General features: G+C 51.3%; 5 protein-coding genes across 5 annotated transcripts in view; 2 read left to right on the plus strand and 3 right to left on the minus strand.

Moving 5' to 3' along the window:
• The window catches only part of LOC120902807 (glycine receptor subunit alpha-2), a 60,202-nt gene extending 57,801 nt beyond the window's left edge, over positions 1-2,401 (minus strand). The window contains exon 1 of the mRNA XM_040311814.1: positions 2,298-2,401. The gene's annotated coding sequence lies outside the window, so the exon portion shown is untranslated. The remainder of the gene's footprint in view (positions 1-2,297) is intronic.
• A 382-nt stretch (positions 2,402-2,783) lies between these two features.
• On the plus strand, positions 2,784-4,631 carry LOC120902810 (dehydrogenase/reductase SDR family member 7). The gene is made up of 6 exons (XM_040311820.1): positions 2,784-2,943; positions 3,021-3,170; positions 3,249-3,611; positions 3,644-3,690; positions 3,754-3,920; positions 4,067-4,631. Exons 1-6 carry the CDS (start codon positions 2,817-2,819, stop codon positions 4,119-4,121), a joined length of 909 nt encoding a protein of 302 aa, XP_040167754.1. The 5' UTR covers positions 2,784-2,816; the 3' UTR covers positions 4,122-4,631.
• A 100-nt stretch (positions 4,632-4,731) lies between these two features.
• Positions 4,732-15,074, minus strand: LOC120902805 (PHD and RING finger domain-containing protein 1-like). The gene is made up of 4 exons (XM_040311808.1): positions 7,573-15,074; positions 7,428-7,495; positions 7,208-7,336; positions 4,732-7,096 (listed from the first exon to the last, which is right to left on the minus strand). Exons 1-4 carry the CDS (start codon positions 14,285-14,287, stop codon positions 6,908-6,910), a joined length of 7,101 nt encoding a protein of 2,366 aa, XP_040167742.1. The 5' UTR covers positions 14,288-15,074; the 3' UTR covers positions 4,732-6,907.
• An 807-nt stretch (positions 15,075-15,881) lies between these two features.
• LOC120902806 (WD repeat-containing protein 43) lies at positions 15,882-18,793 on the plus strand. The gene is made up of 4 exons (XM_040311809.1): positions 15,882-17,178; positions 17,250-17,485; positions 17,565-17,714; positions 17,787-18,793. The coding sequence occupies exons 1-4, from the start codon at positions 16,006-16,008 to the stop codon at positions 18,109-18,111; spliced, it is 1,884 nt and encodes a 627-aa protein (XP_040167743.1). The 5' UTR covers positions 15,882-16,005; the 3' UTR covers positions 18,112-18,793.
• A 585-nt stretch (positions 18,794-19,378) lies between these two features.
• Positions 19,379-22,063, minus strand: LOC120903848 (SWI/SNF-related matrix-associated actin-dependent regulator of chromatin subfamily A member 5-like). The gene is made up of 3 exons (XM_040313502.1): positions 21,805-22,063; positions 21,292-21,728; positions 19,379-21,199 (listed from the first exon to the last, which is right to left on the minus strand). Exons 1-3 carry the CDS (start codon positions 21,805-21,807, stop codon positions 19,639-19,641), a joined length of 2,001 nt encoding a protein of 666 aa, XP_040169436.1. The 5' UTR covers positions 21,808-22,063; the 3' UTR covers positions 19,379-19,638.
• Positions 22,064-22,818: the final 755 nt, after the last annotated feature.

Consider the following 22,818-nt stretch of genomic DNA (forward strand, 5'->3'; position numbering starts at 1 on the left):
CACCAGAATGGTGATGCCACAAAGATGGTGTTTACATTTATCCCAGATCTCTTTAATGCACCTTGGGATAAATGTAAACACCATCTTGTTTTTCCATTTTTAAAAGCAGGTACTCGAATCTAATTCTAGCTTTGAGGCTAGATTAATCTAGACTGAAAATTGCAGGCTAGTTTTGTGTGTGGTTTTGCATGAAGTGTTTACATGATTTCAGCCTCCAACTGTCAAACTCCATACAAAAAACTTACTAGAATCGTGAAGAGCCCCATATATCAGAGTTTACGGCACGAATCGTATGGAATAAATGATAAAAAGCATAAAAGTACCACATTTTATTTAAAAAAAGAGTAATCAGAAGTATTTTAGCTGAAAACGTGAAATTGGACTTACGCTGATTCCTCGGGAACGCATAAACCGCGTAGCTTGGGAACAGGCTGTACTCTACATCCTTTTTAGGATCACACCATCACTTGCGTTTGAATATGCTAAGTTCAAAGCTTTTTGGTCAAAAATATCATTAAATAGTATTGTAGACATGTCTGAGGAACATTTAATCTTGAATGTGGGGAAAAAGATTACCGATATGTATTGTAATAAGATTTTCGTAATAAAATCAATCTATTCCGCAGAACACAGGTTGGAGCCACTGCCTTATACGACTCATAAACGGCGTTCAAACGGCTCTGAAAGGTCAATCTGAAAGGAATCCTGAAAGACTCCGTTTAGAAGATGGAAAATGGCAAAATCTAGACACAAGCGTTGCGGGCAGCCCTGCCGACCCCTGGACTTGCAGTGGCAGTAGCACCGCCACCGGTCAACGTCCAGGGGAACGCACATTAAGCGCGAATCGCTTTAAAGAAGTGTAAAAACTGAGGTCCATAACAAAAAAAAATGAAAAAAACCTCTTACGGGATGTTTGCTTATCTCGCAATACTTGTACAATTAGTCCCCGAGATACGCGGTACCTCTAATACGCGAATTCAGATATACGCGATCATCTAAATTTGATAGTGCCGTGAGCAAATTGTTCTGAGTTGACATATTTATCATCAAATTCAACATAAATTCTTTTCTGCTCAAATATTATAATTCTTTCAAGAAGGTTTAAAATTGTTAAAAATATGGCCGAAGCCGTAATAATGTGAATCTAAATAAATAAAATAAGTAAAAGGTTGAAAATTGTAACATACAGTTCGAATTTCATCAAATAATCAATCTATTGGCTAAAACTTTTATTACTAATTGGAAAAGCAAAATTACACGAAAATTCGTGTTTTTTTTTTTTCTAGAAACAGTGAAATTCGTGCTCGGAAATTCGAGATACACGGTATTTTGCGGCCGTTTTCGGTCGCTTTTAATAGTGTATCTCGGGGACCACCTGTATTGATAAACTCTTTGAGGACGCTTTTCTTCAACAGTTCAACGAGGGTTCAAAGTTATCTCGGTTGCTTATCAGTACCCTTTCGCTACCAAAGACCAATAAATCTTTATCAAACCAAACTCAACATGCCTAGTGTACACATATTGCTGCACCAGTTCATAATGGCATGCTGTCATTTGTAATTTGGGTAATGACTTTGACATAAAATACATATACAGGCGGTCCCCGAGATACACGGTACCTCTTATACGCGGATTCGGAGATACGCGGTTTTCTAAATTTGACAATTCTTTGAGCAAATTGTACTGATTTGACACATCAATTTCAAATTGCCAAATAATTTCCGTTCTGATCGAATGTTAAAAACTATTTCAAAAGGTTTAAAACAGTTATATTCAGTCAGAATCATATCAAATAATTCATAAAGTGACTAAAACCGCCCCCTACTTGCAAAATTACACGAAAATTTGTGATATTTTAGCAGGAAATCACGAGATTCGACTTACGCGGAAATTCGAGATACGCGGTATTTTGCGGCCGTTTTCGGTCCCCATTAACCGTGTATCTCGGGGACCGCCTGTATTTTATTTGAAATATTAAAAAAAAAAAACTCTTATTGCCATGCCATACGCAACAGAGAAGCCAACCCTGTCTAGCAATGATCATGATCTTGACAGCTACCGGTTGCTGAGGCTGTGGTTCATGTATGATCGCACTTTCTAAACGAATTTTTGTCATTTATTTTTACGTGATGCAGGAAATGATAATGTTTTTCCTTGCTTAGTACACATAAAATACGGTATTACGCTCAAAATTAATTCATAATACTATACACTCGTAATTCACTTGACAGATAGATGGCATAAACAAGACTTCTTTGCTGCGCGGAGTGATTCACACCAAGAGCTATCGGACTCACCTGTTGGCGTCATCAGCGTGCAAGGCGATGAAATCATAAACATTGCAGCTGTCGGTGATCGGCTGTGTGCACTGTTTGCTAAAATATTTGAACCGGTCCTACCGGTCCGCGCCGCGTTTGGAAAATAGTAAACGATCATTGCACTGCTCCCTCCCTGGGGGTCTTCTTTATCAATAGTGCCGCAGCTGCGTTTCGTTGGGAAACTCACCCATACGACCCCCCTCCCGACGACGTATGGTGACAAAAGAAAGTGCGTACGCGGGTGTCGTCGTGTGATATCGTCGTGCGTAAACATCGGTTGCAATTGCCCTGCGCACGGCGTACCGTCGCGGATGACTTTGACAACAGCGCTTTCTGCGGGTGACAATAGAAACAATCGGGCAGTGCAAACGATCGTGCGTGACAAACCAAAAAAGAACAGGGAAAACCTGGTCCAGGTGGGCGTGTACTGCTGTCGTGTTGTGTGATCGCAATTGAGGGGAATTTTGTGTGCGCCTTGGCATCGGAACGGGCAAAACGATGGCGTTCTTCTTTAACTTTGTCGCCATCAGCTTCTTCCTGTACCACCTGGTGCGGCTGATAATGTGGGCCGTGCTGGATTCGGACATCGAACTGTTCTTTCTCTCCAAATTGGGCAGACCCATCTGTAAGCTGACGGCAATCGTGATGATTGCATTGATTCGCAAGTACGATGTGTCTAATACACTTTTCTTCGTTTTTCAGCCTCACTTCGGGGGAAAGTGGTATGGATTACTGGAGCATCCAGCGGCATCGGGCGCGATCTGGCCATTGCACTGGCCCGGCAAGGTGTTAAACTGTGCATTTCCGCACGTAACATTTCCGAACTGCTGAAGGTGAAGCAAGCTTGTATAGGTGCGTAGTAGGCATTGGCAAAGACCTGGAACCAAATCTCTCCAAACAGCAAATTGATTCAAGCTGTCCCCTTTTTAGCACAATCAAACGGAAGTCTCGGGCCGAACGATGTGTACGTGCTAGAGATGGATATGCTCCATCTGAACCACCACAACGATTACTTCAACATGGTGCTGGACCACTTCAAAACGGTCGATATTCTGGTGAACAATGCGGGACGCTCGCAGCGGGCCGAGTGGGGCTCGATCAACATCAAGGTCGACCGGGAGCTGTTTGAGCTGGATGTGTTTGCTGTGATTAATCTGTCCCGTGTGGCGCTCAACTTTTTCGCCCGCAACTCGATGAAGGGCCACCTGGTGGTGACGAGCAGTACGGCGGGCCTTATCGGGGCCCCGAACTCCGGTACCTACACCGGTGCCAAGCATGCGCTCCATGTAAGTGGTGCTTTATGTTAATTAATTTAAAGACATGAGCAACTACTTTTCTGCACGACGGCTGCTTCACCGATACTCCCGGCGCAGTAAGTACTGTGCGACAGAAGCAAAATAGAAATAGAATTCTAAAAACGATTTTTTTGTTTCAGAAATACAACCAAACCGTGCAGCCGACCGATCGGCGTATGACAAGCGAACGATGCGGTCATCTGTACGCATTGGCCATTGCCAACAAGACCCACCTGAGCTGGGTCGGAACGTTCCCGATCAACTTTCTGCTGTACATTGGCTGCTACTACCCGAACTTGAAGCGAGTGTAAGTGTGCACTAAAACATGCATTATAATTTTACAAAATTTTCTTTTCAAACACCATCACTTAAACAATCACTTATTTATCACCCAGTAATTATTAAAATTTAATCATTTCCTTCTTCTCTGTGTCGTGGTTTGTGTTTTCACAGCCTGCTGAAAATTGTTGGCATGGAGCGTTTGCAGCGTGTTCGCGACAGCCGGTAAATTGGCGCTAATTAATTGAAATAAAGCAGAAAAAGCCTACTGTGTTGTAGCAAAACAGCTCACACACACATACACCGGGCAGCGGGACATGGAGCGGCCACCCAATGTTTTACATTCCAAAGTGCCTAATACACGCGTAACTCTCACGTGTCCTACGTTCATACAGCATCAACTTCGCCGCATCCAATCCACACACACACGTTTCCAGAACGAAGCAGCATTTTACTGGTCAATTATTTAAAGTGTTTTTTTCTATCTTTCTTTAGTACAATTTACACTATCATTCTCGTTTACCACGATATTAGCGGATGTGTTGTCTTTTTTCTACTTAAATTATTTAAGCACTATTATTAACTTTTTCTTGTAATCGTGCATCGCATTTAGGTTGTAGCATTATAATTTTTACATGTTTTTTTTTGTTTTGTTGTAAAGTACCGCTTACACAATGCTTTTAGATGAAATTATTTAATAAAGTTATGCTCTTGTTTCTCGACAGAGTTCCACCACACATACGTCCTCTTTTTCACTCTCGTAGCCATTATTTTCAACTATTTTGTGAGTGTTGTGATTTTCTTTCAAGTTACAATAAATGTCCACACGCCATCAGTTATACTTTCCATATCGCTTAGATACTAGCATTTTTATTAAATCAAGTTTTTCTTTCCATTTTCATGTTCATTTTCTTCCTCTCTCTCTCTCGCATCTTGGTGTGGTACGCAGGAGAAAGAGGATTGCCATGTCCCCCACCTTTCACACAAACCGTGACGTCTCGCGCCCCGGGTCTGGTCTTTCTTTTCACAGTTGGAACTTTTTCCATCGTCACTCAATAATTCCTAGCGCGCAAGTGAGAAATTTAATTTTTGAAAATAACTGGCGTTTTCCTAGAAACCACATACACACACACGCCCGCACAACACTCCCCAAAATACAATCTTCTATCCGATAGTTGAGTTCGCTACTCAGACCAGACTCAGTTCTTTTAGTTTGCGCCAACTCCTCCACAAACAGTTGCGTATTAGTGACGAAAGTTTCAAGCGGTAAGTGAATCATAAAGGTCGCGCAATGCCGGATTCTACCGTCCGCAACCGGAACCGGCCTTTTCCTTTTGCTTACAAACAGCGTGTGGATGCGTTCATGTGTCTCTCTTTCTGTGTGTGTGTCTTTAATTTGTGTCTCTCAGATTGGCCCGTGACCTGTGTGCAGTTAGATATTATGATAATAAATATGTATATTATTCTTTTGAGTAAGGGCATGCATTACGGTGTACAGTGGGTTCTATAATAGATCGATCCTTCTTTTTTACTCTCACAGCGTCGCATGCACGATGCGCTGTACACTCGGCTTTATATCACCACCCATCGGGAGAATCTAGGGCAAATGTCGTATCTGTTTGCCTTCGTTTTGCGCCACATAATTGTAGCAGCATGTGTGTTTACTCCGCTTGCCGCTTGCCTATAATACAATCAATCTATAAATATCTTAATTATTGAATCGGTGCCTCTCAGCGCCGTGCGTCATGCTGCCCAACATGCGAACCATGTGATTGCATTTCCGCGCCAGTTTGGAAGCTTTACTAACTCCTATTGCGTGTTTTCTGTGTTCATACTGCTGTACTACAAACACTCAAACATACACGAAACCTCCAAAAACAAAAAAACACGCTGCTAACCTTTTTCCCCCGTACCTTACTTACAATTCGTGTGCCCTTAAGTAGAGGGCCCCAACACGCTCCCTCGTTAATGTTAGCTTCTTAATACAACAAGGTTCTTTCCCTCTTCTTTCTATGTGCTACAGTTGTTATCTAATTACTATTTGCTACTATTTCTTCTTCTACAACACGCAACAGCACATTAACTCCAACATGACAGTGACGATCGGTTGCACAAAGTGTATGTGTATATAACGTCCTTTCCGTTTTTCACCTTTTCTACTAGCTTGGGTGCACTTTTATAATTTCGTCTAGCGTCTAGCTTTCATCTAAAACAGTATATTTTGTTTTTAAATTACTTAATTTGTTCTGAAGTCTCCGAGAAGCATCTGGATATGCACGACATAACGCGCAGGAGAGCGTTTACACACATACTTGTTTTGAAGTTCTTCATGCCTTCCTCCAGATTGTACTGCGTCTAGCTCTAGCATTACGATGCGTGTCCCAATATGATAAGTAATTTTACGTGATAGTGTTATTTTGTCAACACTGCTTTTCACAGTGTCCTGAACCTGATCTACGACTTAACGAACGAAATTCGACGAGAGCTGGCGAGCAGATGTGGAAGATCCGTGGGTGGGGACGACAAACTTAAGGATAAATCAATCCACCGTAATTGCGGAGCGTTACACCACACACACACACACTCGCGCGCCGCCATCGTATCCACCCTCTCTCTTGCCAAAGGTGCAGGCGAATTTCTTCAACTTGTCTATCCTACGAGTTTCTGCGCAAGTCCTGTACATACCCTAACCGATAGATGTGTGTAAAATACATTAATTATACATTATTCCTCAGCGTAATCGTTACTGTAAGACCTATCCCACTAATCATAATCGTGCAAATCGCCACGTGGCGGGTAAGAGTACACTTTTTGATAGACAGTTTGTTTTAAGCAGTTAATATTTGTTTTTACACGGTGCTGGCTGTATGCTGCTTTAGAACCATCCTTCAAACACATGATCGATATTGCGTCCATGCCCTTTCTGTTCGATGTGTGGAATATAATGGTAGCTTGCTTCTTTTGTTTTGTTCACTTGTAGAGTTTTGTAGAGTATGTTGTGCTCATTGGGGTGGCTCAGATGATGATGGAGTTACTGTTTGCCATCGGCATTCCGAGCTGCCCAAGGACACCACCACCACCACCGCCGCCGCCGCCGGAACCTTTCTTCGAGATGCGGCGTTTGCCGCGAATCTTGCGCACGTACGCCTTGATAAGCTTCTGTATCTTGATGGGATTGATCTCGCCCGTGCGGCTGTGGCAGATCTATAGCCGGAAACAGAACCATACAGCAGGAAGAGTAACGAAAATGCGATTATAGTTATAACTGCTTGTTTTGTTGCAATCTACTGTGGTGCCCCTTTTTTTCGCACTTACCTTCGGTACGGCTCGGCGCAAAATGTCTTTATATTCGTCCTTGTTGATTTGCTTCTTGTTGTAGTACGGCTTGATGACCAGCTTGACCTCCTCGACGACACGCTCGAGACGGTTGAGTTTCTTCAGGTACTGTGTGGAAGAAGAGGAAAACAAAAACGGTTGAATGTTTTAGTCGCAACTCTGCAAAGGAGCGATCATGCCCAAAACCAACGATGCTAACCTTCTCCTTATCCGACAGCTTAGACGGATCTTCGTCGTTGGCGGTATCACCTTTTTGGTTTGATTTTCCTGCAAAATAAAATAAAAAAGGAAAGAGAATGGTATTAAATGTTGATCAACCGGCATCCAGCATCGTCGATACATACCTCCCTTCGAACGTTTGTGTGGACCCTTCCGGCTTCGGCCCGCCTTGCCACTGTTGTGCAGGTTCGGCGAGCCAAACAGTGAGTCAAACTGGTTGGTCGACTTTTTGGCCGCCTTCGTCGGTGGCATCGGTTTCGACGATCGTCCCGCCGACGGTTGCGAGTTGGCATTCGAATGTTGCTGATGATTCGACTGCTGCTGCTGCTTGCTGCTCGGGTGCGTGTGCATCGGGGGCGAATCCAGCATATCCATGCCTCCGGCGCCGCCGGGCGGTTCGAACAGATCGTCGAAATCGCTCGCCCCGGGCGAGTACGGTGAGTCGGTCGGGTTCAGGAAGTCGGCAAACTTGCCGGCCGACTGTCCCTGCTGACCGGCGGCACCGGCCAGTGGCAGTGGCAGCTTGGAGATGAGGTTGTTCGCCGGCCCACCCGACGACGACGGTACGAACTCGTCGAAGATCACGTCGGAATCGGAGTTTGCGCCCGACGGATCCGACACACCCGCCTTCGGGTTCGAGTTGGCCGCGGCCGATCCGCCAAGGACGATGTTGCTGAGTACCGTGACCTTACCGCTGTTACCATTGCTGCGGCTCATCAGCTGCGACTGCGGAGGTGTTCGGGAGTGTCCCGTGTCTGGTCCGCCACCGCTGCCCACAGGACCAACGCCGTTCATGGTGTCGTTCGATTCGGCACCACCGTCCAGCATCATCATTCCACCGTCCGCGCTCGAGCCTGGCGCTGAGCCGTCCCGATTCGTCGTCTTGCTCTGCTCCTCGTCGGACAGGCGTCCAATGGAAAGGGCATCGGACCGGTCACGCAACGATCCGCCGGGCGTTGGTGAAGGCGAGGGCGACTTGGTCGGCTCGAACGGATCGTACACGTCCGGCGAGGGCGATTGGGGTGCCGGTTCCGGTGGCGTGTTCGGTCCCACGGTGGCAATTGTGCCACCGCCACTGCCACCCGCACCATAGCCCATGCCCAAACCTCCCTGCGACTGGGACACACTTCCGCTCTCATCGCCCACCGCACTGTCGCCCGCCACGGTGTCATCCTGCCGTTCGGGACTGTCCTCCTTGCCCTCGTCCAAATCGCCCGGATCGTACAGCGGGTTGACCGGTCGCAGGTTCGTCGACTTCGTCTTGACCTGCATCGAGAACTTCGGTGCCTGCAGGGTCTTGAGCGATTGCTGGTTGCCAAGGCCAGATCCGCTGCTGCTGGTGGGGAAACCGGGCGGTGTCTTCGGCCCAAACATGTCGTCCACGGGTGAGCGTCGTTCGGGTGGCGTTTTGCGCAGCACTCCGGTGGTGGATGAACTGGCCGCCCCGGTGGCTCCTCCAGCACCGACACCAACACCCATCGCATTCGGTCCGTCCATCAAACCGAGCGACTGGCCGAGCGTACTTCCAACAGCGCCTCCACTTCGCATCAGCAGTCCAGCACCACTCTTTTCTTGGCTCATTCCCGTACCGGCCGCTGCTCCGGCTCCTGACTCCAGGTTCGCACCGGCTGTAGCGTTTCCTGCAGCGCCACTAACACCTGCAGCTCCTCCATTGCCTCCACGACGATCCTTGTCCTTCTCCGTGTCACTGTCGGACAGCACGATGACCGCCTTGGGCGACGGCGTCAGCACCCGGAACGGCGACCCGTCCAAATCGATAATGACCACCGGTTTCGCGGTCACATCGATCGTCGAGCGTGTGCGTTGCTTCAGCCGGCCCTCCAGCCGCTTGTTCTTTGGCCGCTCGCCTTCCACCGCTCGCTGTCGCTTGCCGGACGCGGCACCTCCGGCGGAGTCCTTCTGGCGTTGCTGCTGCTGCTGTTGTTTGCCACCGCCCGATGATCGTTCCGCCCCGTGATGATGGTGATGGTGGTGGTGATGCCGCGAATGCTCGGCGCTCGGTTGCTTCTCCTGCGCTCCGTCCTTACTGCCGGAACCGGATGCCGTCGACGCCGCTGCCGCCGCTCCCTTATCGTTAAAGCTAACACTTACAAGAATATTATCACCCGATGTAAATACTTCCTTCGAGGGGAGGGTGGCATTCTTCTCGCGGGCCTCCCGCTCCCGGCGGCGCGCCTCCTTGCGTGCCTGCTTGCCGCTGCGTCCGTCCCGCTCCTTGCCGCCGAGCAGGGCTTCCTCCTGCTGCTTCGCCAGCGCTTCCTCGTTCGTGAGAATCACCGTCAGGCTGGCGGCGGCAGCCGAGGCCGACGCAGCCGGTCCGTTCGATTTCAGTCGCGAGCCGGACAGGGCTGCCGGCAGGGGCGGAGGCGTCCAGGAGCTGTCGCGCTGCGCACGCCCTCCACCTCCGCTGCCCTTGCCGAAGCGCTCGGTAAGCATGCCGGATGCGTTCGGGGCTGCGGTCGAAGGCGGTGGGGTGCGCGAGCGAGACCGCGAACGGGATCGTCCCAGCGGTGAGAAGGATCGCTTTCGTTCCTTCTTTTTCTTCTGCTTCTTGCCGACGGTTTTGGCTACCGGCGGTGGCAGTGGTGACACGCTGCGTCGATTCTTGGGTTTCTTCTTCCGGCCGGCGTTTCGGGCTGCCGCCAGGGACGCCTTCTGGCCCCGACCTCGACTGCGGCTTCGACTGCGGCTACGGCTACGGCTGCGGGGGGTCCGGCTGCGACTGCGGCTTCTGCTGCGGCTGCGACTGACCGATACCGGGCGCTTCTTTCGCTTGGCCTTCTTTTTCGTGCGGCCCACGCGTCGATCGGGCGGCGACCGGGAAGGTGTAAGCGAGCGGCGGAAACTTCCCCGCCGCACTGCCGGCCGATGGTGTGGTGGTGGGGAGTGTGATCGCGACCGGGACAGGGACCGCGAGCGGGGCGAACGGGCAAACCGGCCCCTTGGTGGCGGTGGTGACCGGGGCGACAGTGAGCGCAGTCCGAGCGGTGGCAGCGGTACACCGGAGCGTCCACCGCCCCTCGAGCGGGACCGTGACCGGGACGATGATCGGCGGGGTGACCGGCGGAATGGTGGCAGCGGCGAACGCGCTCCGTGCGGTGGCGATCGTCCCCGATGGCGCGGCGGCACAGCTAACGGTGATAGAGAGCGCCTCCGTCCGGTATTGAATCCTGCGCCCGGGCCGCGCGATCGTACCGCTGGCAGGGGCTCCGGCGAGAGGGAAATGGACAGGTTGCGCCGTTCCCGCGATCGGCTGCGCGACGGAGTGCGTGTGCGCGACCGTCGCTTCGGCGTAATGTCCCTGCCGAACGGATCCTTCAGAATGCGCGGCCGCTTCTCCGCAATGATCGAGCGAATGTCGTACCGCGGCAGCTCCTTGCGCTTCGGGCGACGGGGCCTATTCCGACGGTCCATCGATTTGCTGCCCTCGCCACCGCTATCCCTGTCGCCGGTGCGACCGTTTCGTCGATCCGGCTCGCCACCGTCGTCCCCTCGCCGGCCGCGCTCGCGCGAGGAGCGTTTCTTCGTGTCCTTCTCGCGATAGTTGCGCTCGCGGCCCTTCTTCGTTACCTTCTTGAACGCGGCCAGCTGTTCCTTGCGCTTCGCCGAGGCCGCACCTTTCGAGCCCGATGGGCCGGCACCGTCGGCCGCCCCATGCTCCCCCGCAGCCTCCGCAAACTCGGCCTCATCCTCGTCGGAAATCAGCTCCGTGTCCATGCCATCGATGCCGGCCGTGTCGATCGCGCTGCCCTGGCTGCGGAAGCGCGACGACGAGGCCAGCCCGGAAGTGCCCTCGCCGGAAGGACCTTCGCCGGCGTCGATCAGCTCGCGCCGCTCCTGATACTTCTCGTCCAGGCAGGGGGTGTAGCTGCGGTCGTCCTCGCCCGGCCCGAGCAAACCGGCCGGCGCACCGAAGTTGGCCGTAGCGATGGCCGAAGCGGCTGCCATCGCCGCACCCGAAGCACCGAGCGCAGCGACCAGCGAGGTCGTCAGTGGAGGCGTTAGCGCATCCAGCCCCTCTCTCCGGCCACCGTCGATTCCGCGGTTTGAGTCCGCCTCAATTTTCTTCAGCTCATCGTCGCTCTCCGAATCAAACTCGTCCCGCGCTGGCGTACCTTCGTCTTCCTCTTCCTCCTGTTCCTCTTCTCTGGTAGTTTTCTCCGTCTCAGGCGCTGGCTGGGCCGCTTCCTCCTTCTCGCCATTCACGGTAGCAGCGCTGGAGGTGGTAGGCGTCGCGGCACATTGCTTCGGATCCGCCGTGTATGGTTCCCCGTCCATGTCGTCATCGTCGAGCTGCACCAGATCCTCGTCCCGTTCACCCGCAAACCGGTCGTTATCGTCCTCATCGCTGCGCTGCTCACTGTCCAGCGGATCGTACGGCTGGTTTCCATCGCTGGCCCCCTTCGCGTACTGCAGCGTCTCCGACGAATAGACGGAGAAGTTGGGACAATTGTTTTCTGCCGCCGCCGCTGCTGCCGATCCGCTAGAGCCTGCCTCTCCCTCCACATCCTGGTGTGCGAGCCCCTTCGGCAGTCGGCAGCCGGAAACAGTCTTGTCGTTTTCCTTCGGTCCTTCCTTTTCGGGCTGTTCCTCCTCATCCGTTCTGTCGCCATCGTTCGGCTGATTGCTGCTCGATGCGTTGGCGCCCGAGGACGCTTTTCCGCCCATCGGGGAACCGGTTAAGAGCGACGCTTGGGAAGTGTTCGTGTAAGCTCCGGATGCGCTAGCGCTAGAGCTGCTTGTACCACCCGTTCCTCCCGCTCCCGTGCCGTTGGTGACAATAGTATTCGAGGAAGAGCTTGTTCCGCCCGTACCGCTGCTAGTGCTGCTGCCTGCCCCATTACCTCCACTGCTCGGGATGGATTGGGTGGTCGTGCTGCTGCCGGGCGTGTTGGCAGCCACATTCACCGCCCCTTCTGCCGCATTCCGCCCGCTCGGGCCGGCCGGTGGTGCTCGGCGCCGATCGCCCCCGTTCGGTGGCGTGTCGGTGGGGAAAATGATTTTCCCCCCATTGATGCGTACGTTTCGCAGTCCGTCCCGCGAGTGCCACCGCTCCTGGCTCTCGAGGATGCTGCCGAGCAGATCGGGCCCGGTCGATCCGTTGCCGCCCGGCGATGGCGTGCTGAAGCTTTCGAATCCACTCTTCAGCACGCGCCTGCGTCCTAGCACGTTGCGCAGCCGGGAGCCCATCGCACCGCCCGCCACCAGTGTCGAGCCGCCTGCTCCGCCCGCACCGCCCGTGCTGCTGCCCTCCTCCTCGTCGTCGTCGTCGCTGAAGTAGTCCAGGTCGTTCCGCCCGCCGAATATCTTCAGCGGCGTAATGCCTGCCCCGATGCGCTGTCGCTGCACCGAGTCCTCCATCGCGTTGGTAGAGCGCAGCAGGTCTGCGCCTTCGCCGCCGGCCGCCAGGGCAGCCGCTGCCACTGCCGCCGCACCGCGCCGCCTGCTTCCGCCGGCCCCCGCAAGGCCGCCCGATTTCCTTCGCTTCGCGCGCTTTTTGCGCAGCTTGCGCAGCGTGCTGTACAGCTTCTTGCGCTTGATCGCAAACTTCTGCCCATCGCCGGGCCCGCCCGCGCCCGTTCCATTCTCGTTGTCGTCCACGTCGTACTCGGAGATGATCATGCTGAGGATTTTTCGCCTCGTGCGGCGCCTTCGCTTCCGCTTCACGGTTTTGCGCGCACGGGGCGGTGCGGCCACGGCCACTAGACTGCTGCTGCTGCTGCTTCCGCCATGCGCGGACGAGCCAGCTGCCAGCCGGCGCACCCTCGCCGCTACCGTCGACGGGCCTGCGGCCCCATCCGGCGAACTTTGCACAATGTTTAGCCGCACTGCAGCGGCCGCCCGCGTCAAGATGGCCGCCCGTATGCGCTCGCTCTGACGCGTCCGCACGATACGCAGCGGGCTATGGATGCGCTGCCGCAGCCGGGACTCGCGCATGCCGCCGATCTCGTTCAGGTCGTCCAGCAGATCCTGCAGCTCGTTGTCGTCCTCGTCGGACCCGGACGCGAAGCAGCAGTCGCAGTACCACGAGCCGGACGGGATCTCCAGCAGCGGCGGATTCAGACACTCCATATGGTAGCCGAGATTGCACGAATCGCACAGCAGCATCGTTTCCTCGCTGTGGGCCTGCCGGCACACCTCGCAGTACGTCAGCTCGTCGGCTTCCGGCACAACCGGCAGCCCTCCTGCGCCGGCCGTACCCTGGCCCTCCTCCTCGCCCTCGCCCTCGGCCGGCTTGGGCTGGACGCGGTACACCCGCAGCACCTCCTTCTGCTGCTGCCGGCGCTCCAGGTCCGCGTAGATGTTGATCAGCTCGAACCCCTTCCGGTCGATCGGACAGGTGGACACGTTGCGGGACCACTCCTCGATGCACGGCGCGCAAAATACGTGCTCGCACACCTCCGGCACGCCCACCTCCTGGTTGTGCAGGGACAACAGACAGATGGGACACTTTTCGCTGTCGTTGCTGCTGCTGCTGCCGCTCGACTCGTCCGACGCGTAGCCGAGCTTGCTGGCCAGCACTGCCGCCACCGCGTCCTTGTCGCCCTTCTCCAGCAGCTGCTCCTCGTCGCTGTTCCAGTCCGATTCCCACTCGGAACTCTCGGACGCTAGGTCCATTTTTGCCACTGGCACCGTGCGACGCCGGCTCGGGCCGGCAATGGGGCCGCTGCCACTACTATCATTATCGCTGTCCTCAACGTTCAGCACGTTCCGGTTGCGCAGCCGCCTGCCCGCCCTCGCTGCCGCCGCCGTCGATGTTGACGCCGCGGCACCGGCCGAGGTGGTTGGCTGCAGTTCATCCTCTGTATCGGACGCCATGTCCAGAGGATGCTAATTTTATCTCTCTCCCTCTCTCTCCCTCTCTCTCTCTCTCTCTCTCTCTGTCTCTCTCGTTTCGATTCCCCAGTCGAGTTTAGTTCGATTCGAGCGTCGCTCTACCTGCTTCCATTAACAGCGCGAAATGATGTCGAGGTCGACACGCGCCGCTCCGTCCATGTGAGATTTCCTTGCCACCACCAACTTGTGAGATCTTCTTGCGCGTCTTCTTCCTCTTCTATCTCGCTTTCACACACTCCCACACAGGGTTGGGTTGGGAGCGCCCTTTGCCTTTCTTTCCTTTCGTTACGTGCCCTAAAATGCTTGATTAACACGGCGGTGGTTGGGTTGTTGCTTGATCGGTTGCAATTGTAGCATCATCTTACGTGCGGTCAGCAGCGCCCTCATCCTTCCCTCACACGCCGATACACTGGAAGGAAAGGGGTTTCGAGCGCGCGGGGGTTCGGTGGTGGTGAATAACCCTTGGTTGCCGCCCGCTAGATGTGTTGATTACGATGTGGACTTCTCTTTGTAGATGACGACGCAGTGTCTCTCTGGATGGTTCGGTGTGTCACTGCGAGTGCCTTGCTCCTGCTGAAGGTTTGTCACTTTCTTCGGGCTTTGGATGTTATGTTATCTCTCGCTCGCTCGCTCGCTCTCTCACCGTCTCTGTTTTCCTGCCGGCAGTTGGGATGCAAAACGGTACCCTTTCCGTGTTGGCCGCTCCGTACCCCCTTCTTGACAGGAGTTCTTCCGATGCTGATCTCACGCCTGCCGCCGCCGCCGCCGCCACTGCAATTTGTATGTGTGTGTTTGTGTGTGTGCTGTCTATATTGAGGCTGCGGAAAGCAACAGAAGCAAACAAGCGTAAACCGACGAGCAGCTAGGCAAGCAGCAAATCCGTACTCGAGCCACACACAGCAGGCGAATAGATAGCGAGCACAACAGCAAATGCACACATACGCACACACACACACCGACACAGATATACACACACACACACGTACACGCGTACAGGCAGAACGACGGGTGCGCTGGGGATTTTGCAGCCGACTTTTGACCGCGATGCAGTGGGCGCCCTAGACCATCAAGCTGGTCCCGGGCAGCGTCGACGCACGGTACGATCCTTCCAGGAGAGGGTTGCCACTTCGGGCAGGCCGGCCAAATCCAACAACCAGTGCAAAATCCAGCCTAACGTTGGTTCCGGAACGTTGGGTAGACTTTGGAGCAAGACAAAAATGGCGATTCTGGTTGTAGGGGCCGAGATCAGACGTTTTGCACGCACACGCACACACTCAGACGCACACACTGCCAAGCCGAGCCAAACGTCTGACTCACCAGCCGACAGTGTCAGACGTTTCAGCTGTCAGTTCGTGGGGCACAGTGGGACGGCGCTGTAATGATAACTGTTTTTTTTTTTTAATTATTTCCCAATTACAACTATGTCTCACCCTAAAAATCCAAAATTTGGATTAAATTTGAAATCACATTTTTTTGCCAACCACAGCTTTTTGAATTCAAATAAAAGAAAGCTATTTTTGTGCAACACCAGAACGTCAATTGCTGCCAACTGGGTGTTTCTCCGAACTGTCACGTCGTATTGTGACATTTGTAGCAAACAGCGAGAAGCAGGAGCACGCTGTTTTGTGGGATTTCAAAATCCACATGTTATTTACAAGTCTCCCGCAAAAGTGAATTAAAAACCATCAGACACACGGACAATGTTTAGCATATCGCGAGAGTTTTCGCCCTGCGGCAAGTACTGCGCCTACATCAGCCAGCAGGGCAAGTTCGTCGTGCACGATGTGGAAACGAGCGACATCCATCAGGTGTACACGCCGAACATGCACCTGAACGTGCCGTGCACCAGCTTTGCCTGGTTTCAGGTCGGGGGCGATGCTCCAGCCAAGACGAAAAAGAAATCGAAAAAAGCGCGAGCCAGCGTGGGAGAGAACGTGCAGCTGCTGGTCGCGTTCGGCACGAGCAAGGGCGGCGTTGCGTTCTACAGCCTCGCGACGGCCAGCATCGAACGGTCGTGCAAGGGCGACGGCCATACGGCACCCATCACGGCAATCTACTTCAACGCGAGCCACAATCCGGACACACTCTACACGGCCGGTGCTGATGGGAAGGTGATCGAGTGGAGCATTAGCCAGTGCAAGCAACAGAAGGTGCACCACATCGGGGTGGAGAAGCTGAGCTGCGTGCTGGCCCACGGCGACAAGATCCTTACCGGCGCCAAGCAGCTAAAACTGTGGGACGCCGAGAGTGGCACGGTGGAGCGGACGCTGGCCGGCCATACGGCCAATACGCAGCTGCTGCAGCTGATATCGCTCGACGAGGAGCACGTGTACGCCCTGTCCGGGTCGGTGAACGATCGGAACCTTTCCCTGTGGTCGCTCAGCGACGAAGACGCTACCTCGGCGGTGGCAGCATTCGCCCTGGACGATGTGCCCGAATACATTGCGCCGAAGATTGTGGACCGGAAACTGCACCTGGTGGCGGTGTCGCGGACTGGCGTTGCGCACTACTTCGTGCGCGATATGGGCAAGCTGAGCGTGAAGAAACCGTACAGGGCGGCCCACACGTTCGAGATCGCCGTCGACACGGTGAGCACCAAGAAGCAAGCCGTCGACCGGCTGCCCGTGTTTGTGGCCACCGTTCAATACGCGGCCCAGCAGGAGCAGATTCTGCTTGGCTACGGAACGGAGCACAGCGTGCGATTCGAGCACATTGCCATCGAAGAGGACGTAAAGCAGAACGTTATCATCCGCGAGCCGATGAAGGTGATGGAAGGCAAAGCGAAGGATGGGGAGCTGAAGGCAAAGACCCCCATCTTGGACAAGGTCGAATATCTGAACTCGGCAAATTCTGCTAGGAAATCGGTCAAGGAGGTATGTTGGAGAAACGTTGCTGTTCCTCATCAATATTGTTAATATTGTTACACAAAACTCCACGTTTTCAGGTGGAAATTCCAATGGAAGTTCGGCTGGAAAACCTTTCCACGCCCAAGACGAGCTCGAAGAACATGATTCACCTGCTGATGCAAGGCATGCACAGTCGCGATGCCACCCTGCTGAAGAGCGTCTTTGCGGTGGACGATGCGGAAATGATTCAGCAAACGCTCGAGCGCCTTCCTTCGCAATACGTTAGCCCGCTGCTAAACGAACTGTCCCACTTGATGCAGATGAAAACGATGCAGTATGTGTTTTTCTGTCCTCATCTCAGCTCCTGTAGCTTAATAAGTAATATGCCTTTTTTTTAAATTTCGTAACTATAGCGTCAAAACAGCCGTCTGTTGGTTGAAACCGCTGATCAGCATACACGCCAGCCAGCTGATGGCGCTCGGTTCGATAAATCTGCTCGCCAACTTCAGCACCTGTCTTGGAATCATCGAGTACAGGGTGGAACACTTGAATTCACTTTCAAAGTATGATTTGCTACAAGAAAAGACTGTTCAATGTAAAAATACTTACTGACCATCCCATTACTCTTTCCCCAGGCTGCGTGGCCGATTAGGCTTGCTGATCGATCAGATCGACCGCAGCAAAAACCAGGCGGCTAATCTGGACGATATAACCAGTGGGAACGTGCTGGTGTACCAGGAGGGCGACGATTCCGACGTTGAATCCATGCTAGAGAAGGATGATCCAGATCTGCCCGGTTCGTCCAACGAGGAGATGTACGATGATGATGATGATGATGATGACGGCGAGGAGGATGAGACGGTGCATGAGAATGGTGATTTCGGATCATTTGTGAAGCGGCGGCAAAATGGGTATTCTAAAAAGGATTGCGATGAGGAATCGATGGACGTGTCCGATTGAAAAAAGCGCTAAAATAGTCCTGGTCCTGCACTAATGATGCTGTACAATAAATGATTATTGTATGATAGCCGTAAATGTTCGGTTTCTTTACATAAAGTTCGTAGTTATAATACATGTTTCCCAAATATCAACCTTCCCAGATTATGTTCAATTATTTTGCCGTGGATAAAATGTCATATTTAGTTCGAAGATTTTCTATAAACGTCTCTTTAATCCGACTACAGAAATTTTCCCTATTTATTATGGCGCAACTGTAGATCCAATCAAAGGCGTATTTTCAAAGAAAATAAAATTAGATGGTTGAAATTTTAGTAAAACTGGTAATTGGCCAAAACAAATTTTGTTTGTCTCAATCTGGAGTAACAAATATTAGATGCAAAAAACATTAATCGTACACATGTCAACAAACCGCCCCACGAAAGCTGGAATAGTTATCATAACATGATATCGGACAGTGTTAACTGTTAAAGTATATAATAATTGTTTTACTTATATCGTTTTCTGTACATTAAAGAATCAAAGCTACACTACACTATAATAGCCTTAATATGGAGAAATCATGTTAATAACCGGATAAAAATTGGAGTTCTATTGAGTAATTGGAACACTGGAATGAATGGCGGTCCTGATGCTGGTATAGAAGATATGTCAGTCCTGTAAATAAACTTTAACATAAACCTGATCCCGATTTGATACCGATCTACAAGCCGTCCTCGAAACTTACTTATCCGACGCATCAACCGCTTTGCGGTATTGGCCTGTCTCAGGAGTGTCCGAAGCCGTTCACGGTCTCGCGCCTTCGTCTGCCAGTCCGTAATCCCGGCCTTAATGTCGGACGCCTCCACGCCATCTTGCCACCTCAGTTTGGGCCTACCACGCCTCTTCTGTCCTTGTGGACGGCCTAAAAAGTCTTTACAAGCTGGGTCGTCCATTTCCATGCATACAACATGGCCAGCCCACCGGAGCCTGGCGAACTTGAAACGCTGCACGACAGTGAGGTCGCCGTACATGTAGTATAGCTCGTCATTATAACGGTTCCTCCATTGTCCACACATACGGGGCCAAGTATCCTTCTGAGCATATTCCGCTCGAACGCGGCAAAGAGCGTTTCGTCAAACTCGAAAACTATTGTAATATCATCACTTGAATTTTAATAATGGTCCCGATTTTATTCCAATTCATACCAACAACCAGTCCAGCAACTGATCTCAAACAATATCCAATTAAAAAGCCTGTATACTTGTAGGTAAACATGTAGAAATAATTATTATTTTATCGTTAAATGCAAATGAGTATTTATTCGTCCTATGGACATGCAATGGAATAAAGTAAGATACAATATTACATCAAGCTAAGCTAAGCTAAGATAAGCCAAGAGTAATATTACATCAAGTCACAAAATACTGAAGTTCAGGTAACTTAAACAAAACACTGAGGTAAGACCGCGTTCTAGCGAAAAATTTGCTTCTGCTCGAATGAAAAGGTCCTTCAAATCAAAACAAACAGATATCGTTGTAGCCTCCTCGCCTAGTAATAATTGCCTTGCACGCTGCGCCGTAAACGCTTCGCCGGTACTGGAACGATTGCTTCCTCCGCCTTACGCTTCTCGATCATCTGGGCTGTGGACAGCACTGTATCGAATTTTAGATCGCAGCTCACTCCGGGCACGATTATCTGGCAATCTTCCATAATACCCGAATCGGTCGAAGCTGTAACACGAGTCAGGCTGCCCATCTTGTGGAACAGCTCGTCTAGCTTCGTGTCTACGGCCGCTTCATCGATCAGCCCGTCAGCCATGAGGGAAGTGCGCTGATACTCGTAAGCCGACATCAGCAACTTCTTGGACGGTTTGGTCTCCGTCCGGATGACCGCCTCGTCCAGCTGCCGTTTGCGCTCGGAATGTAGGTAAAGCAGCTCATCGATGCTGCCGCGCACTAGCAATCGAAACACGTGCACCTTTCGCTGCTGCCCGATACGATGCGCTCGATCCTCCGCCTGGAAGTCCATCTGGGGATTGAAGTCCATGTCGTAGAAGATGACGGTGTCGGCCGCCGGTAGGTTGATGCCGAGACCACCGGCACGGGTCGACAGCAGAAAGACAAACTTGGTCGAATCGGGCCGATTGAACTCGTTCATCTGTTCCTGCCGCTCAGCGATGTCGGTGTGGCCTTCCAGCATACAGTACTCGTACTCGCGCCAATCCAGATAGTCCATCAGCAGGTACAGCACCGTAACAAACTGGCTAAATATTAGAACCTGCGAGCCACGCGCTCGCAGCCTTGCCAGCAGCTTATCAAGAACTATCATTTTCGAACTGAACTGCACAATTTCGTCGGTAACCAGGTTCGTATTCAGATTTTCTGCCCCCGGAATTAAGTATGGATGTTGAATAACTTTGCGCATGTGTGGCAGTCGACTAACGATCCTCATTTCCTTCGTCTCCCCGGAACCCATTATCAGCTTCACCTCGCGATGCAACACTTTGTGTGTCCACAAGCACATTTGCTCGGTCGGGGGCACGTAGATGTCAATGTGCACCTTGGGCGGGATATCGCTGGTCACCTCCTTCTTGGTGCGTCGCAGTAGCAACGGTTTCAGCAGCTTCTTCAACCGAATCGTCTGCTCGTGCTTCGGATCGACACAGTCCTCTACCTTAAACCAGGAGTCGAAATTGTCCGCACTGTTAAAGAACAGTGGCATCAGCAGGTTCAGCAGTGCCCACAGCTCGTGCAGATTGTTGTGCACCGGCGTACCGGTCAGCATCACCATGCTCTGGATCTTGCAGCGTCGCAGCACGCCGGCAAATATCGTGTTTTCGTTCTTCGCCCGGTGGCCCTCGTCAATAATGGCGTAATGGAAGTTAGTCGATGTGAAGCTCCCGGGGTTATTTGCCATGAACTCGTACGATGTGATGGCAACATTCCAAGTCGGTTTCGACGCGCGCAATTTCCTAAAAATTTCCGTCTTCTGCGGACCGACCATGTGTGCGCGAAGCACTTTAGCCCCCGGCAGGAACTTGTTGAACTCATTCAACCAGTTGGGCAGCGTCGAAAGCGGGACTACCACCAGGAACGGTCCTTTCAGCTTACTGTGTTCGAATATTTAATAGCATAAAAGCGTCAGATTAGAGAGCGAGGACGATTTACCGCAGAAATCTAGGTTAGGAATCCCGATACCTACCGTACGTTAAGCAGATACCCAATCATCGAAATGGACTGAATCGTTTTTCCCAGCCCCATCTCGTCCGCCAGTATGCCGTTCAGATTATTGTTGTAGAGCGAAATTAGCCAGTTAAGCCCTGCAATTTGGTAATCGCGCATTACGGCGTTCATGTAGGACGGCGTTTCCGTGAACTCGATCATATCCTCGTTGTTATTGTTGTCATAGTCATCTTTACGCAAATTTTCAATGCTTTTCAGCTTTCTTTTACCATTAGTTGGCTGTGCCTTTTTTTTGGAATGTTCTTGGCTGAATTTTGCAAAACCCGCTAGCTTTTTTTCCAGTGCCTCCAGCTGCAGCTGTCGTTTACGGCTCAGCTCTTCTTTGAAAGCCGTCTTTTCGATCAACACATTCTCGTCGACCGGCGACGATGGAGCAGAATCATTTACAGGGGATTGCTAGAATCCGGCAAGAAAAGACAAACAATCTTACTCAATTTCTTCACGAAAAGCTAAAACCACCAATTTCACTCACCATTTTGACGAAACGTTTAACACACAGAGTCACATCAACACTACGGGTACAGGAATGATCAAGTTAGCGCGGCTTTCAACGGCATCTGCAGGTAGCGGATTGGCGCGCAACTGACATAGGAGTTTCAGATGTTTGCTTCAATGCGGGTTCAGACGATTGCTCCTTGATAATTTCATAACTTTGGGAAAGCGCAGTGCGGAACATGTTTGGGGTATGTATAGTAGAATATTTTGAGGTAAAAATCACACAACTGGAACTGGACATGCATTTATTTTGTGAATTGCTTGTATATTTCATGGGGTACATTGGCTAAAATTTATATTTTCCGTTTCTTTTGCAAGCGATGTTTTCGATGTTTTTGCAGACGTTTGAAAATTGTAGTGATGGGCATATGATTATTTCTGCACAATATTATTTCATTAATAATTAAATTATAATAAACCGTTGTCTGAATAATCAATTTTCACCTTCATCTCCATTGCCGGAATACCCGGGTATCCCATACATTTTATAAGGAACTGTTTTTAATATTTTTTGTATAATTTAAGTTTGACAACTCGCCTTTTAAATGCAAGGTTTTACTGCTTTTTTACGTAAAATACATTGAAAGCACCGACGAACCGACGTGGTTATTGCGTTACAAAAGAGTCCCACACTATACTACTGCCATTTTCAATTGAGGCGAAAACATTGTAAAAAACGTTTCTAAATACAAATTGTGGAGAAAGTGTGAGGCAAGTTTTTATGAGAATAACTGAACAAAATACCCAGGAAAATCATTTTATAGGTTTCTAAATCAATTCAAATGATATGATAAATGGATAAAACATCCCAAGCGCCACAGATTAAGCTTAAACGACTGGAAAATTGAATATCCATAGAAAAAAAATGAAAGCTCCACAGCTTCATTGGTTTCATCAATAGATGGCGTATTACAACTCATCATTATATTGCTATCCTTTTCTTGTAATGTGTTTCGACAAGTTTCATCTTATCATGACCCCTATATAGCCT

The sequence above is a fragment of the Anopheles arabiensis genome, chromosome 3 (assembly GCF_016920715.1).
Source record: "Anopheles arabiensis isolate DONGOLA chromosome 3, AaraD3, whole genome shotgun sequence".
Classification (NCBI taxonomy): domain Eukaryota; kingdom Metazoa; phylum Arthropoda; class Insecta; order Diptera; family Culicidae; genus Anopheles; species Anopheles arabiensis.

What these genes read in the sequence shown, in the direction of transcription:
- LOC120902810 (XM_040311820.1), top strand. Translation starts at nt 2,817, where the DNA reads ATGGCGTTCTTCTTTAACTTTGTCGCCATCAGCTTCTTCCTGTACCAC. An exon ending in CAAATTGGGCAGACCCATCT is followed by an intron (nt 2,944 to 3,020) that starts GTAAGCTGACGG and finishes TTCGTTTTTCAG; the next exon opens with CCTCACTTCGGGGGAAAGTG. An exon ending in TACCCGAACTTGAAGCGAGT is followed by an intron (nt 3,921 to 4,066) that starts GTAAGTGTGCAC and finishes GTGTTTTCACAG; the next exon opens with CCTGCTGAAAATTGTTGGCA.
- LOC120903848 (XM_040313502.1), bottom strand. An exon ending in GGGTATCTGCTTAACGTACG is followed by an intron (nt 21,200 to 21,291) that starts GTAGGTATCGGG and finishes ATTCGAACACAG; the next exon opens with TAAGCTGAAAGGACCGTTCC.
- LOC120902805 (XM_040311808.1), bottom strand. Translation starts at nt 14,287, where the DNA reads ATGGCGTCCGATACAGAGGATGAACTGCAGCCAACCACCTCGGCCGGT. An exon ending in AGCTGTCGGATAAGGAGAAG is followed by an intron (nt 7,337 to 7,427) that starts GTTAGCATCGTT and finishes TCTTCCACACAG; the next exon opens with TACCTGAAGAAACTCAACCG. An exon ending in TGCGCCGAGCCGTACCGAAG is followed by an intron (nt 7,097 to 7,207) that starts GTAAGTGCGAAA and finishes TTCCGGCTATAG; the next exon opens with ATCTGCCACAGCCGCACGGG.
- LOC120902806 (XM_040311809.1), top strand. Translation starts at nt 16,006, where the DNA reads ATGTTTAGCATATCGCGAGAGTTTTCGCCCTGCGGCAAGTACTGCGCC. An exon ending in CTAGGAAATCGGTCAAGGAG is followed by an intron (nt 17,179 to 17,249) that starts GTATGTTGGAGA and finishes CCACGTTTTCAG; the next exon opens with GTGGAAATTCCAATGGAAGT. An exon ending in CACTTGAATTCACTTTCAAA is followed by an intron (nt 17,715 to 17,786) that starts GTATGATTTGCT and finishes CTCTTTCCCCAG; the next exon opens with GCTGCGTGGCCGATTAGGCT.